The following is a 16,382-nucleotide window of genomic DNA, read 5'->3' as shown; positions in this document are numbered from 1 at the left end:
AGTGGGGATTCGTTACTTGAAGAGTGTGTGTTGACTCTCAAGGGCGTAGCCAGCAGAGCCTATGGCGGGGTGGTTTTTAGTTTCCAGCCACATTGCAGCTGCATGGTCTGCATTTCTCTGTGTCCACTCCATGCTCTATGTTAATGGCTGGCCCTGCTCTGCCATCCCTTAGAGTGACTGCCACAGCATCCAGTGTTGGAGCAGCAGGCGTGCCAGCTGGAGGGGTCCTCACCATTGCCATTATCTTGGAGGCCATTGGGCTGCCTACTCACGACCTGCCTCTGATCCTGGCTGTGGACTGGATTGTGTAAGTAACAAGTCCTGAGAACACCAAAAAGAGTCTGCACTGAGTTCCCTAGGAGCTTAACACTGCTGGGCCTGGGCCATGCAGAGAAACTTCAGACACACTCCAGCCTTGTGAAGGAGGCTACAGTGGAGCTAAAAGGGCAAAATTTAGAGCTAGGAAAAATTAAACAATATGAGAGTCACATGCCCCCAAACATCCAGGAATGACCATAAGATGTCATTACCAAGAACTTGCTTATAGCATCCAGTAAAGTAGGGGTCCACAGCTGAGGCCCTCAGAGCAGGCCCAAGGGACACAAGGGTCTGTGGAGTTGCTGACTGCATAGGAGTAATAAGTCGATGGAGCAGTAATCCTTTGGGAATGATTGTCCCTGGCCTGGAAAATTCCAAGGAGTGATTTCTGTGAGGGGAGAGAGGATGAACCATGCCGATGTGAGTGACTTGGGCTTGGGCTCAGCAGAGGAGGAAGTAGGGAAGAAGGTGTGATCCAGACCACATCTCTGGGGCTGCTGTGAAGACACAAAACAGTTTCTGTGCATGGATTCCTTGAGTCACATGATACCTTTTGCAGGCATGAATAATATCTATTTTATATGGAAGGCTGGCTGAGGTACTAAAGTTGAGACAGTATATACTTACCTGGCAGGGGAGATACCATGATCACTAAAGTTGAGACAGTAGAGCCTGTGGGTAAGAAAATGAGCCCTGGAGCCCAGATGCCTGGATTGAAATCCCAGATTTGCCATCTAGTAGTTGTGTAATGTGCACTGTGTGTGCTTTGGTCTGCTCATCTGTAAAATGGGAATGATCATAGCACGCACACCAGGGTTGTGGGGAAGACTGAGCAAGTTAGCACGGGAACAGCACACAGAATAATGAGCATGTGGTAAAACATTCAATTCATGTCAGCAAAGAAAGACACTCCAGACCAGGTTAGTCACAGGCAGGGCCTGGCACTGGGCTCGTGGACTGGCCTGCTGCAGGTGGGAATGGTGGTTTTTCCAACTTGAAGGGGCTTCTCAGAGCAATGAGGGTAAAATCTGCAAAAGAGACCTGTATTGCGCAGACACCTCATCAGAGGGAACTCTGTCCCTGAGCTGGCCAGCTGGACAGGACCAGAGCTGACAGAGGCCCCCTCTCCTTCCTCACCCAGCCACCTCCTGTGCATGGAGAAGAGGCATCAAAGAGGTGCTTGGCCAGGAACAGGGAAACAGGGCACCAAGCCGGCTGCCCAGTGGAGACCTGAAGTCACACAGGCCTGCCAGCCACCCCATCCCCTCTGATTCTGCAGACAGCAGGACCGCACTCTGCAGGGAGTCAGCTCCCCAGTGCCCTCAGGGAAGACCACATTTTTCCCTCTCTTCAAAATGTGCACAATATTTCCTCTGAGCTCCAGGGACAGGGGAATGGTATTGGCTAATCTATAACACAACAAGCTAGCTTCTGGAAAGGATAGTGATATTTTCTTTGAGATGGTATTTATATTTGCCGATGGCAATGAAACACATATGAAGATTAACATCCGCAGTAAAGTAGCATTGAAATGAGAAACAGAAGGGAAACTCCCACAGTGTATTATTCAGTGGAAGAAAAGCTAGACACAAAACCGTATCCACACTATTATCCCAATATGTTTGTTTATTTGTTTACTCATTAGAGTCAGGATCTTACTCTGTGGTCCAGGCTGGAGTGCAATGGCATCATCATAGCTCACTGAAGCTTTGAACTCCTGGACTCAAGCAATCCCCCAACCTCAGCCTCCTGAGTAGCTAGGATTACAGGCACACACTACCATGCCCAGCTAATTTGTTTATTTTTTGTAGAGATAGGATCTCACTATGTTGCCCAGGCTGGTCTCAAACTCCTGGCCTTAAACAGTCCTCCCACCTCAGCCTCCCAAATTGCTGGGATTACAGGCATGAGCCACTGTGCCTGGCATAATTATGTGTGATTTTTAATTATGGTGTCTAATACATATAAAATATGTGTATAGAAAGGTGACTGGAAGGAAATAGATTAAAATGTACATACAGATTCACTCAGTTGTGGACTAGGGGTGAGTGGCTTGTTTGCTTCTTTATGCTCTTTTTTATTCTTTCTATAAAAATAAAAAGTGTTTAAAGAAAATCAATTTAGAATAAGGTAAAGCCTGTGCCTTAGAAGCATGCTCTCCAGGAAGCAACAGGGCCCCTCACAATCATGACTTTCCCTCGGCATCCAGGCTGCCTGTGACAGGACCCGATTGCCCAGCAGTAGATGTAATAGCTGCCTCTTCTTTTCCCACCAGGGACCGGACCACCACGGTGGTGAATGTGGAAGGGGACGCCCTGGGTGCGGGCATTCTCCACCACCTGAATCAGAAGGCAACAAAGAAAGGCGAGCAGGAACTTGCTGAGGTGAAAGTGGAAGCCATCCCCAACTGCAAGTCTGAGGAGGAGACATCGCCCCTGGTGACACACCAGAACCCCGCTGGCCCCGTGGCCAGTGTCCCAGAACTGGAATCCAAGGAGTCGGTTCTGTGATGGGGCTGGGCTTTGGGCTTGCCTGCCAGCAGTGATGTCCCACCCTGTTCACCCAGCCGCCAGTCATGGACATAGGGCACTGCCCTTGCCAACTTTTACCCTCCCAAGCAATGCTTTGGCCCAGTCGCTGGCCTGAGGCTTACCTCTCGGCACTGGCATCAGGCTCCCCAGCTGGAACTGGTTACCAAGGACAAGGACGTTCTGACATTCGGCTTGATCCATGTCCAGGTGCAACTGTGTGTACACCAGGGATCTGTTTGGAAACAACCCCTTGGGCTGCCAGGCTTAAGAAATCATGGACTCACAGGGTCCTGTGTGGTTACACCTTGGAAAAAATGCAGATGTATTTCACTCTCCCCAGTCAGCTCTGCATCAGGTGTTTTCTGAGCAAACCAAGGGGGTTTATAGTCATCTGTCGCATTGCCTTGAGTTGCAGTAATTGAAAAAATGCTCAAATTCTTAGCCATGGCTGGACTTTGCTGAGCTGGGACTCAGGTGTTTAAAGAGTTTGTGCTATAGCTAGGTGTGGATAGCTTCTGATCCCTGGGTTCTGGGAGACTGCAGGTGCCATACATTGTCAAGTTAGAAATACTCCAGGTGGGTGTTAGCACTGTGGGGGTCTCTGGTCCACAGCCTTAGGTAAACAACTTAGATTCTGAGGTCAAAGAAAAAAGGAGAGGGAATGCAGCCCTGTGGGGGCGAAGCGGGGCAGAGGGTTCTCTAATCTAATCAGGACAGGACAGGTTTCACACACAGTTGTCCCAGTTCTCATCCCAGCCCTGGGGCACTTTTCTGCTTCCTTCCAGAGGCCTGGGCCTCTGACAACACTTTAGCTTTTTCTCCATTCACGCTGATTTGGCAACAGCCCAGAGAGGGGCCTCCTTCCCTGGAGAGGTGTGATGTAGTCATCACATTCAGGACCCTTGTTGATTTATCATCTATTATTTGAATTCAACTGGACACTCTGTAAAATGCTGCACTGCAGCAAAAACAAAACCACCACCACCCCAGAGAAAACCATGTACTAATTGGAGTGGGGTACTCCCATTCACAGGTTCCCAGGTCCCCTGGCTTTGGCTGATTTCAAAATATAGATCTCTTTCTTGCCAGTACATCCAAGTTTAAAATTATCAGCGAAATGGTCCATGTTTTTCCAATTACCTGCTGACACGGTTCTAAGCTAAGTGAGGGGGAAGATCTGAGAGCGTGCTGTTTGTGGCTGTTGATGCATATTCGTGATGTAACAGGTCCTGGGGCCTCACTTTACCCCATTTGTAAAATGGGGCTAATGTCACCTGCCTCTTACCTACCTCAGAGGGATTTGGTGAGGCAAACTGTTAATCTTTGAAAACGACCATTTCACTTCTTGGATATCAAGTGCTAACCCAGTATGCTCTTTTTCTATGTAAGGGACAGCTTTCTCCACAGAGTCCTTCTGCTGGTGAGGACAGTGTTTCTGAGCAGGGCTTTGTTGTCTATGTGCATTAGGACTTTTATCATGCCCTTGTTCTGTGTGTAGTTACTTGACAGCATCAAACGCAGCCTCTTCCTAATGTCCTTCAAGTTTTCATGACTAGCAACCCCACCTTCCACCATGGTTCTGGGCACCTGATTTTGCTGTGACTCCCAGACCCAGGCAGTTTCTGCCACCCTATAACAGGCCATTAAAGCTCCCCAGTGTTCAGCCTCCTTCATTCCCTTGTTTTCCCTGTTGCTATGTGTCACCTGGGCCCTACAGACAGGGGCACACGCTTATGGATGTGTGTACCATTGAGATGAGAATGGGTAGATGGAACGGAGACCATCAAGCCACACCCCCTTCTTAAAATTGGGGACATGAGCCTGAGCAGAAAGGGTGAAGAAGAGCCGTGGGACACAGAGTTGACCCAGCCAGGGGGAAAGCCCAGCTCTCTTTAAACCAGCTAAGCCATTCCAGTCTCCTGTGAAGCCAGAAGGGACCAGGAACCGTGCAGAGGAAACTGGAAACTTTTCCCCGCTGGGTAGAGCATGTTGCTGATACTCTTCTGTTTTCAAGGGAAACAATCACATTGTTTGATTCCAAATGGCAAATGAACACTCACTATTTTTCAGGCTTCAGTAAATATTTTTTTCTTCCTTCATATACATATACACAACACACACACACACACACACATATGTATATCTATACACACATGTGTGTTGTGTGTGTGTGTGTTGTGTATGTGTGTGTGTGTGTGTATAGTTTTAGCTCCAAGCCAAGCAAGTTTGTGTTTGGATAGAGGTGAACTTAACTATTAACTACAAGTTGTATGTCTGTGGTATCTCCATTTTCCCATTTCTAAAGATGAATTTCACAAAGCCATAAAGCGTGAAATTAGAGCTGGACTTAAGACTCATTGGCCGACCATCCTGTGTCCTGGCCTGGCCCTGCAGTAAGAAGTGTGTCTCGGTCTGGAGAAGGGTGTTTCCAAGAGTGTGCCGGCGGCCCTTCCCCTTGGAGGCGAGAAGAGAGAATGTGTTGTGTATCTTCCTGGTTTTCAGTCCACAGAGTCAGTAGACCAGGGGTATTACCTGACTGGGGAAAATCTCATTATCTCTTTGTCTGAAAACGTTTCCCCTGCTGTTCTCTTTCTAACATGTTGTGGTAAATCTGTTCAGATACTGTTCATCTGACTGTTTTGTACGTGTGATAATTGCCTTAAAACATAGCACAGTCCTCAGAAATGAATACAGTGTTTCCACTGGAATCTGCAGTTCCTTTATTCCCTTCTCATGTGTTGAAGCGGCACTTGCTGATGGAGGAGCTGTTGCTCTTCTAGCAGATGGGCTTTGGGTGACTAAAGGGATTTGTTTTCCTTGCTCCTTTCATCAGGCATGAGCCCCTAAGGCAGGGCAGGCATGCTCAGGGGGCAGTGCTACTGCCGGAGCTGCTGTCACTGATCCTTTTGTGGCCACCAGCTTGCAACCGGGAAGTGTCAAGCTGCTCAGGGGCTTCCCACTCCACACCAGCAGGGCTCTTGTAAAAAGTGTGTGGTTCTGCCACATACCTCCATAAAGTTATATCTTGTCAGAACAACTAGGTCAACAGGCCCTAACTGAGCATCTACTGTAAGGAAGCATCAAGTAGGAACAACGGGAAGAAAGCCCCACACCCTAGAATTCTGGGAAAGTCCCTGAAAGTGAGCAGTTGCCCATGCCTCTACTATGGCACCACCACACCTCGACCATGCTTTTATATAATCTTGTTTTCAATGACACCACATTCCAGCAACATTAGGGAATCTAGACACCTCTTATAATAGGATTATCCTGCAAACAGAGTGGAAGCCTCTGAAGAAACAGATCCCCTCTCTGACCTGAACATTTCCAGCTCTTCATATAATACAGGAACCGGTTTTCATTTCTGAGCAATCCCCAAAGGATGAGGAGAGAGTTCACACCGATCAGGGGCCTGATGGGGCCTGCTAGGAGTAACGATTTGGATTCTTACCCTGGAGTGTGGTTGCCTTGATTCTCTGTTGTGGAGAGTGTTTGGAGGTTGGGATTAGTACTTGATGAGTCAGTTTTCTGATGTAACCAAACCAAGAGGAGCAAATCTACACTCTCAAACCATCTCTTCCCTGGGGATCAGAAGGAGCGCTGATCTGATGAGCCACTTGAGCCTGCTCACAGGAACTGTAAATCGTGTCTGGATAGCACAGACGGTGTAGCAGGGAGGACCATGGGCTGTCTGGGTTCCACTCCCAGCTCTGCTGCTTGCTTGCTGCACGACCCTGGGCATGATAACCTCTCCATGGCTTAGTCTCATATTTAAAATTGGGAGACCGAGTGCAGTGGCTCACACCGTCATCCCAGCACTTTGGGAGGCCAAGGCAGGAGGATTGCTTGAGGCCAAGAGTTTGAGACCAGCCTGGGCAGCAAAACAAGACCCTGTCACTATAAAAAAATTTAAAAATTAGCTGTGCATAAAAAATTAGCTGCACACCTGTAGTCCCAACTACTCCAGAGGTTGGGGTAGGAGGATCACTTGAACCTGGGAGGTCAAAGCTGCACAGAGCCATGATCATGCCATTGCAGTCTAGACTGGGTGACAGAGTGAGAGTCTGTTTCAAAAAATATTTTTTTTAAAAAAGAAGTTTTTTAAAAAAAAGAAAAGCCTTGGATGGGCGCAGTGGCTCACACCTATAATCCCAGCACTTTGGGAGGCCGGGGTGGGCGGATCACTTGAGGTCAAAAGTTCAAGACCAGCCCGGCCAACATGGTGAAACCCCATCTCTACTAAAAATACAAAAATTTAGGCAGGTGGGGTGGCATGTGCCTGTAATCCCAACTACTTGGGAGGCTGAGGCAGGAGAATCACTGGAACCCGGAAGGCAGAGGTCTCAAAAAAAAAAAAAAAAAAAGCCTTTTACCCAAACATGTATAACTGATGAAGTTCAACATTGTAAGTTAAAGTGTGGTCTGAATCTAGGCAACTGATTCTGTTTACATTAGTGGGGCTGCCTCAGCATGCAGTTCCGCAGGGCACCATTCATGTATTCTGTGTGAATGGAGCTTGCAGGAGTTGTGCGGTACATAGCCTTCATGGCTATAACATGGCAGCCCTGAACTGTGGGGTGAGTTGCAGTTAAAAGCTTTGACTCTCAACTCAAACGTAAAGCATGTTGAATCTGTCTTCCCTATAAATTGTTTCCCTTTTAATAGTTATGGGCCAATCAGTTTCAAAGCAATAGGGTTGCAGTCTAGAGGAACTTCCTTAATCAGCTTCACTAGACATGATTTTTCCATTTGTGGTGTTCCTCTAACAAAGCATCTGTGTTTGTGGCTATGCACTCTGTGGTATCAATGAACCTTTTCTCTCTCTAGTCCTCAGAGCACCCTGGGCTGGCTAGCTGGATTGCTCACAGGCCTTCCTCACCTCCAAGCCCCTCTAAGAGAACCAATCTCATGACAAAAGCATGGCCCTGAGATCTTGTGAGTGGTAGCCCACTCCATTCAGTCCTTCCAGAAACACAGTACAACAATGGTCAGGCCTGAAAGAGCCCCAATGCCAAAGAGCACAGTGTTATAAACCCAACAAACTGATCTACAGGGGAGAAGTCAGTTTTGTAGTTTCCTTCAGGTGCAGGGAGAGCAGCCTGCAGAAGTGCTGGGAATGCTCCATTTCTTAATCTGGATGGGTGTTTGCTTTGTGATAATTCATTAAGCTATACACTTATGTGGTTTGTTTGCTTTTGGGGGATGGAGTCTCGCTCTCTCACCCAGGCTGGAGTACAGAGGTGCCATCTCGGTTCACTGCAACCTCCGCCTCCTGGGCTCAAGTAATTCTCCCGCCTCAGCCTCCTGAGGAGCTGGGATTACAGGCTTGCTCCACCACACTCGGCTAATTTTTGTATTTTTTTAGTATAGATGGGGTTTCACCATGTTGGCCAGGGCTGGTCTTGAACTCCTAACCTCAAGTGATCTGCCCACCTTGGCCTCCCAAAGTGCTGGGATTACAAGCCATTTATGTTTAATAAGTGTACGCTTTTACTTTTCACAAAGTGAGAAGAAAAAACCAGAGGTGTAGGAGCAGGGTGGTAATTAGGGCCCAATGGAAGACTCTCTGTAGCGGTTACCAGTCACTTTGGATGACGATGTCTTTTCTTGGCTGTCCTGTAAGCCATCAGAAATTCTCTCAGCTAATTGCATCTGGGTCATCTAGAGCAACGGTCAGCAAACTATGGCTCACAGGCCAAAGCCAGCCTACTGCCTGTTTCTGTATGGCCCGTGGGTAGTGCTCCAGCACATTAGCAGCATGAGCCACAGAGGACAAGCTTGGGTGTTTCCCTCCACCCGTCAGGGCTGACTTGCCCATGAGGCACAGGACTCGCAGGGCCTGAGGCCCACAATGCTTTTAAGGGCCCACAAAATTTTCTTTATTATTATTATTTTTTTGAAACAAGGTGTCGTTCTGTCGCCCAGGCTGGAGTACGGTAGCGTAATCACAGCTCACTGCAGCCTCCACCTTCTGGGCTTAAGCGATTGTCCCACCTCAGCCTCCCAAAGTGCTGGGATTACAGGCATGAGCCGCTGCTCCAGCCCTACAAAAATATTTTCATTTACTTTTAAATCAGAAAAATGTCCCCAGGACATTGGGATGACGTGAACAGGTGGCTTGACACTCATAGCAGGGACGCATGGATGATTTTCCTATGATCAGTTTTTGGTCTGCAACGAAATGAGGTACTGAAATTCTGGCAAGTCTTTGCCGAGCCCTAGGATGACTTGGGCTTGTAGGGCTCCCCAGGGGAGCAGCCCCTGTTAGCAGAACCTCCCCCCACCCCCCACACCCCTACACACAGAGAAAGCGGGCATAGGCATAGCAGGGCCTCTTCCTCAATAAAGTGCTAGCTGAGGAGTCACTTGTCCAGGAATCCCTGATCTCACCCATTTCCACTTCACTAAAGCACACTGAAAAGCATTAGACTGATACATACAAGATACCTGATGTATACATATCCATGGAGATTTAAGAAAGAAAGCAACCATCAACTGCTAAAATACTTCCCTGGAAGCTCAGCTCTTCCATCAAAACCCAAATCCAATCTGTACCTAAGAGTGAGAGTCAAGGACAAGAGCACACCCATTTTTAGTAAATCCATGGCCTGCTGGGAACATGAGTCATTGCCCCTGGGTACCCAGCACCACTTTATAAATATAGAAGATAGTATGAAGTGACAAATGGATGAAGAAGTTTAAAAATCTTTAGAGAACTGAATCGTTGTTATCATTCCTTATTTCTAATGTTTTACTGTAGCGTTTTCCTTCAGATGAAATTCCCTGTGTTCCCCAGTAGGCTGCATGATGGGAGCAGGACCACGAGAGAGCGAGCCAGCCACGCTCTGGCGCTGACTCGGTAGTAGCCGTGTGTCCTTTGGCTGGCCACTTCCCCTTCCTGGCCTCGTTTTCCTCATCTGTGAACTGCGGGGTTGGACTAGATGGTCCCTGAGTTCTAAGTCTCTTCTGCTCCACTGCTGATAGAATGTGAAGGAAAATTGGAAAGGAAGACTTTCCAAGAGGGACAGCAGAACAGGAATAAGAGTCCACAGTGGCACTTTTCTTGCCTGTGGTTCCCAATCTGGATGCATATATTACACTACTCTGGGAACCCTGAAAAATCCCATGCCCAGGCCATACCCGAAAGCAAATAATCAAAATTTCTGGGGGTGGGAACCAAGCACCAGTATTTTCAAAGCTGCCCAGGGGTTTCAGCCAAGGCTGAGAACTGCCGGGTCAGCAGCACTGTGGGCAGCCTAGGAATTCTGCATTTAACAAGCTCCTGGCAAATACTTGGGCATGTGAGTGTTTGAGAATCACAGACCTAGTACCCTCAGCATCTGTGGTCACCCTGGTTCATGGTCTTTTCTGGAAATCTCCATTCTAGGTAATTTCCCAAAAGCCTCTAACTACAGTGGCCATGGATGACCTCATTTGAGGGGAAATCTGCTCTTGTTTACACTCTGTTGGCCAAGGAGATGATCTTTCCCCAGACAAAACTGAAATGCAGGCCAGGCATAGTGGCTCACGCCTGTAATCCCAGCACTTTGGGAGGCTGAGGCAGGTGGATCACCTGAGGTCAGGAACTCAAGGCCAGCCTGACCAACATGGTGAAACCCCATCTCTACAAAAATTAGCCAGGTGTGGTGACGCACACTGTAGTCCCAGCTACTCAGGAGGCTGAGACAGGAGAATTGCTTGAACCCAGGAGGCGGAGGTTGCAGTGAGCTGAGATCACACCATTGCACTCCAGCCTGGGCAATAGAGCGAGACTCTGTAAGTGCCTCTATTGGTGTCTTGCAATACAATGTCTCAAAAACAAAAAACAAACAAAATAACTGCAATGCAGTTCATACTCTGGTTGTTGTAACATGGACAATTACAGAATCATCATTTCCATTTTTCATCTTGCTGACTACCTATGGTTCCATTAAGAATCAAGAATCCTTTTTTTTTTTTTTTTTTTTTTTGAGATGGAGTCTCACTCTGTTGCCCAGGCTGGAGTGGAATGGCTTGATCTCAGCTCACTGCAACCTCTGGCTCCTAGGTTCAAGCAATTCTTTTGCCTCAGCCTCCTGAGTAGCTGTAACAACAGGCGTGCGCCACCACACCCAGCTAATTTTTCTATTTTTAGTAGAGAAGAGGTTTCACCATATTGGCCAGGCTGGTTTCTAACTCCGGACCTCGTGATATGCCTGCCTTGGACTCCCAAAGTGCTGGGATTACAGGTGTGAGCCACCAAGCCTGGCCAAGAATCAAGAATTCTTTAAGAAGAGACAGTCTTTGAATGGGAAGCTGGCCTCCAGCCACAAATGCTACTTACTACAAAAACCCACGAGGTTACTTATTTGAAAGCCTCAGACAATGCCTGTGGAAAGAGGAAGAAAAGCCACATTCACAAGGATAAATAGGGCAGAGTAGAAACCCTATCCACTGGTTCTCAATGTTGAAAGCTCATTAGATTCATCCACACTAAAAAAAAAAAAAAAACCACCAGCACTCCACCCACAAAGATTCTGATTAAACTGGTTTGGGTTTGTGCCTGAATACTGGGATTTTCTTTTCTTTTTAAATTTTTATAAAGGGGAAAGTGGTCTGGTATGGTGCCTCACTCCTGTAACCCCAGCACTTTGGGAGGCCAAGGCAGTAGAATCACTTGAGCCCACGTGTTCGAGACTAGCCTGGGTAACATAGTGAGACTCTGTCTCTACAAAAAATTTTAAAGATTAGCCAGGTGTGGTAGCACGTGCCTGTGGTCTCAGCTACTCGGGAGGCTGAGGTGGGATGATCATTTGAACCCAGGAGGTTAAGGCTGCAGTGATCCATGTTCATGCTGCTGCACTTCAGCCTAGGAAACAGAGTGAGACCTTGTCTTAAAAAAAAAAAAGCCAATACACCACTAGGGTCAGTAAGCTAGGTGGAATCCTGGGGTCCTCCAAACTTCCCTGGCCTTCTCCCCACTTTCCTCTTTATTTTTGTTTTGTTTTTTTGCCATATATTGGCATTTTTAAAAAGAGCCCAGGCCGTGTGCAGTGGCTCACGCCTGTAATCCCAGCACTTTGAGAGGCTGAGGCAGGCAGATCACCTGAGATCAGGAGTTCAAGACCAGCCTGGCCAACATGGTGAAGCCCCATCTCTACTAAAGATAAAAAAAAAATTAGCCAGGCATGGTGGCACTCGCCTGTAATCCCAGCTACTCAGGAGGCTGAGGCAGGAGAATCGCTTGAACCCTGGGGGCGGAGGTTGCAGTGAGCCGAGATTGCGCCACTGCACTCCAGCCTGGGCAAGAGACTCCGTCTCTAAATAAATAAATAAATAAATATTTTTTAAAAGAGCCCAGGCGATTCTATAGTAACACACAAACAAGGCTGCAAACCCTGGACTGGCCGCTTCACGTCCCTTTCTTAGCACAGGTGCCTTCTCTTCCTAGTTAGTGCTATTTACATGAAGCATCTCCAAGTGACTTTCAACTTCCGTATATTCAAACGTCCTGCCATCTGCTCTTTTGCATAATAAAAGTATATATACCACACTGAGTATTGTTCTATGTAAAGCTGGTGGTGCTGTTCACATCAGAAATTGCAGCACTGAAGAAAAGAGTTCATGCAGATTTTTACAACATGCATCAGCTACAGTGAGTATTCTTGCATGCTTTTGGCCAATGCAAGCTCTCATGGCACACTGCACTGTAAGCTCCGGGTCAGTGTGCACTTCTGTTTTGTTCCAGCATTTCAAGCCATGCGAATTGACATGTTTTCTTCCCCATGGCGTTTGTTTGTTGATGGTACCAGCTGTCAAAAACCAAGCAAGTGGCAGTGCTAGAGGTGCCACAAAAGTGTGAAGGAAGTGTCAGGCTGGATGTCAAAATGAACACCTTGGAGAACTGGATGATAGAACAGACGGTAAAAATCAGCTAAACATCAGAGAAAATGGAGGAAGAGGTCAAAACTGTGAACAGAAACTAGAAGAAAGTGTAGCAGAAAAAGACTTGTCACAAACTTCGAGAGATTTGGAGAAAATGATGTCAAAACACATCTTCCTCAAGCCCATGCTGAGTATCTCTGATTTGGTTAATTTCTTGGTAAGTGTTCCAAGTACAGACAACAAAGCAGAAAAGCACTGATTACAGGGAAGAATTAAGGAATGCACAGAATTTCTGGGAGGGATAGGGAAACAGGTGGGTGGCTAACAGCCAGGAACAATGTACTTAAGAGTTCTGAGTTTCTGCAGCAGGTGCTTGCCCACACCTGTGACATTAGGAACCGGGCAGTGGAGCCTCCCTCAGAGCTGCCCCAATCAGATCTCCCAGCAAGCTCTACCCCATACGGCCCATGCCCACCTTCCCAGCTGCAGCTTCTGAGTTTCACACAGGTGCTCTGCTTGGCAGACCTGCAAGGAAGTCTGAAAAAGCAGTTTGTGGTTTTCCGTCTGTGCAGCTCAGGAAGGTACACCTGATGGGAGTTAGCTGGGCTTTGGCTAGCCAACCCGCAGGGTCTGGAACTGCTTCTGTTTGCGGGACGCATCCCCCTATTCCAGACAAGCTCTGGATTCCCCTAAGTGCCTACTACATGACAAAGGCAGGCTTTGTGAATGAATGAATACGTCAAACCCTCTCATGGTGCTGCTGCCTACCAGCCAGTGGGTCTGTTTCTGTGCTGCCAACTTTGTTGAGCAATATTTGTCTTACAGCTATTTTGAGTATCTTATTGCACCGCCTTTGTTCTTTTATTCCACCCCTCCTTCTCCTCTCTCTCTAAGTGAAAGAAGTGAAGTAACGATATTTGTGATAAGAAGTGTAGGTCTCATACATTTTATGAAACTGAAACAATTAAAATTACCAGTAGTATCCAAAGCAGCCTATCTATATCCTCAATGAGACCTCAGTGGGAAAAAAGATCTACTGCTTCTTCACCTGTAAATAACATGTGAAACTGCTAAGACTGTGTTATTGAAGAATGTGGCTAGGGGGCAAAGTGCCATTTGGAATTTTATAGTCGTCATTATCTTTCTGCGATTGGAACCTCCCTTATAACGTGAAAGGCTATTTTCAACTTTTGCACGTTTTTACTTGGATGCCTCTTCCAGTCTCTGTTAACGTTTGGAATTGGGTTTCACTCTACAGAGAAAGAGAAGCAGGAGGACAGGTGCAGAGGGGAGGAGAGGGAGGACTGTGGTAGCAGATCGGGCCGATTCCCCTGCACTCACCACTTTGTCTGTCACTGCCAGCCCGCTCCCCCCTTTTCAGATACCAACATCAGGCCAGGGGTGACAGCCCAGGAAGGTGGCATCGGCAGCCCTCAGCCCTCTGTCCTTGTCATTTACTCCTACCAGTCCTCAGCCCTCTTATCTGTCTGGGAGTGAGACGAAGGGCAGCTGGAAGCGGGAGGAAAGGTCCTCTCCTCTCCATCACAGTGACAACAGGTTTGGAGGAGCTTCCGGGTGAGGCTTAGGGGGTGTCCCTCCTGTGCAGAGCGGCATGGGCTACAAAAGAGTGGATGTTTGTCCTGTGTGTGGGTCCTTCCTGGGGGCTAAAATGAAATCTCCTTTCATTTTCTGATATCATGCCATCTCCGACTTACAAACCTACTTTCCTGTGCCATTTCTATCTAAGACAACAGTCACTTCTAACAGAGCCAGAGTCCTACATTACTGAGGAAACCACCACCATATCCCATGCATGAAAGGGCTGGCCTGTTGTGAATAACAAACTAGTGGCCTTAGAGCTACATTTAAAGACAGAAAGGGGTGGGGGGGGAGAGAGAAAGAGAGAGAGAGAGAGAGGCCGGGCACGGTAGCTCACACCTGTAATCTCAACACTTTGGGAGGCTGAAGGGGGCAGATCACTTGAGGTCAGGAGTTCAAAACCAGCCTGGCCAACATGGCAAACCCCATCTCTACTAAAAATACCAAAAAAAAAAAAAAAAAAAAAAAATTTGCCCAGGCATGGTGGCGCATGCCTGTAATCCCAGCTACTTGGGAGGCTGAGGCACGAGAATCGCTTGAACCCGGGAGGAGGAGGTTGCAGTGAGGCTGAGATCGCACCACTGCACTCCAGCCTGAGCAACAGAGTGAGACTCTGTCTCAAACAAACAAACAAGCAAAAAAAAAGAGAGAGAGAGAGAGAAATGGCTTGGAAGTTCTCCAAATAACAAAAGGTATTTTAATGGGGTGGGAGTGGGGGCTATGGAGTAATTATTGGAGCTAGGGGGCCACCCTGTGGCTAAGTATCAAAAAATGAAGTCCAGAATTTTTTCCCCCAAACGCATCTGCAATTAATCTGGGCAGAAAGGAATACCAGGCCAAAATCTGTCAAATTTCTCCTCAGAATGGCCAGTTGGCCTAGAATCATTAAGCCAAAGTGTATGCCTGACCAGCGTCACCTAGAAACCTGTCAGAAATGTACATTTTTCTGGAGGTAACGCCCAGCCATCTGAGTTTTAACAAGCCCTGCAGATGATTCTGATATCAGGTAAAGTCTGAGAACCACGGGTTTACACCAGTTGGTAAAAGAGCATCTCTCTGGGCAGGGCTAGCATATAGCTGGTACTAACTGTAATTGATTATAATTATCATAAAATTCATTCATTCATTTAGCAACCATTGTATTCCATTCATACAAGAAATATTTAATTTTTTTTTTTTTTTTTTTGAGACAGAGTTTCACTCTTGTTGCCCAGGCTGGAGTGCAATGGTGCGATCTTGGCTCACTGCAACCTCTGCCTCCCGGGTTCAAGCAATTCTCCTGCCTCAGCCTCCTGAGTAACTGGGATTACAGGCACCAGCCACCAGGCCCAGCTAATTTTTGTATTTTTAATAGAGACAGGGTTTCACCACGTTGGCCAGGCTGGTCTCGAACTCCTGACCTCAGGTGATCCACCTGCCTCAGCCTCCCAAAATGCTGGGATTACAGGCATGAGCCACCAGACCCGGCCAAGAAATATTTCTTGTGTGTTTAAAGAGCAGAAAGAAGGCTTATGTGACGAGTAGAGTGGCTGAGGGGAGCATGCAGGAATAAGTCCTGAGAGGTAGGAAGGGCCAGAGGGCATGATGAGGACTTGTGTATCACAAGAGCCACTGGAAGATAGCGAGCAGGAAGAGATGTGATGAGACTGTCTTCCTATAAACAGTTGCTCCAGCTACTGGATACAGAACAGACAGTGATGGAAGCAGGAGATCAGCTAAGAGGCTAATAAAAAGAGAGTAGTGACTTGGATCGGGGTGTAGCAGTGGAAGTATTGAGATGGCTGGATTCTGGATAGATTTTGAAGGTAGAGCTAACAGGATTTACAGACGGATAGGATGTGAGATGAGGCCCAGAGGAACCTAGGATGACTCCAAGGTTTTGTGCCTGAGCAAAACTCTGTTTAGTGAGAAATAATTAACTGCCCACTAAGGATGCACTTAAGATGTATCTCATAGTTCAACTTCAGTAGTTTTTGTAACATAGTTAAAATGTGTCAATAGGAAAGGCCAATAAAATTAAGATTATGGGTCAATTTTGCTTCCACCCAATTTACCTGTTTCTATGTTTTA

General features: G+C 47.2%; 1 protein-coding gene across 1 annotated transcript in view; it reads left to right on the top strand.

Moving 5' to 3' along the window:
- The window catches only part of SLC1A4 (solute carrier family 1 member 4), a 34,627-nt gene extending 29,070 nt beyond the window's left edge, over positions 1-5,557 (top strand). Inside the window, exons 7-8 of the mRNA XM_002811965.4 lie at positions 173-307; positions 2,594-5,557. Coding sequence (XP_002812011.1) covers positions 173-307; positions 2,594-2,828 — 370 coding nt within the window. The 3' untranslated portion in view covers positions 2,829-5,557. The remainder of the gene's footprint in view (positions 1-172; positions 308-2,593) is intronic.
- Positions 5,558-16,382: the final 10,825 nt, after the last annotated feature.

This window comes from Pongo abelii, chromosome 12, assembly GCF_028885655.2.
Source record: "Pongo abelii isolate AG06213 chromosome 12, NHGRI_mPonAbe1-v2.0_pri, whole genome shotgun sequence".
NCBI classification, from domain to species: Eukaryota; Metazoa; Chordata; class Mammalia; order Primates; family Hominidae; genus Pongo; species Pongo abelii.
Note: the sequence above shows the minus strand (reverse complement) of the source record. Positions and strands in the feature narration are given on the sequence as shown.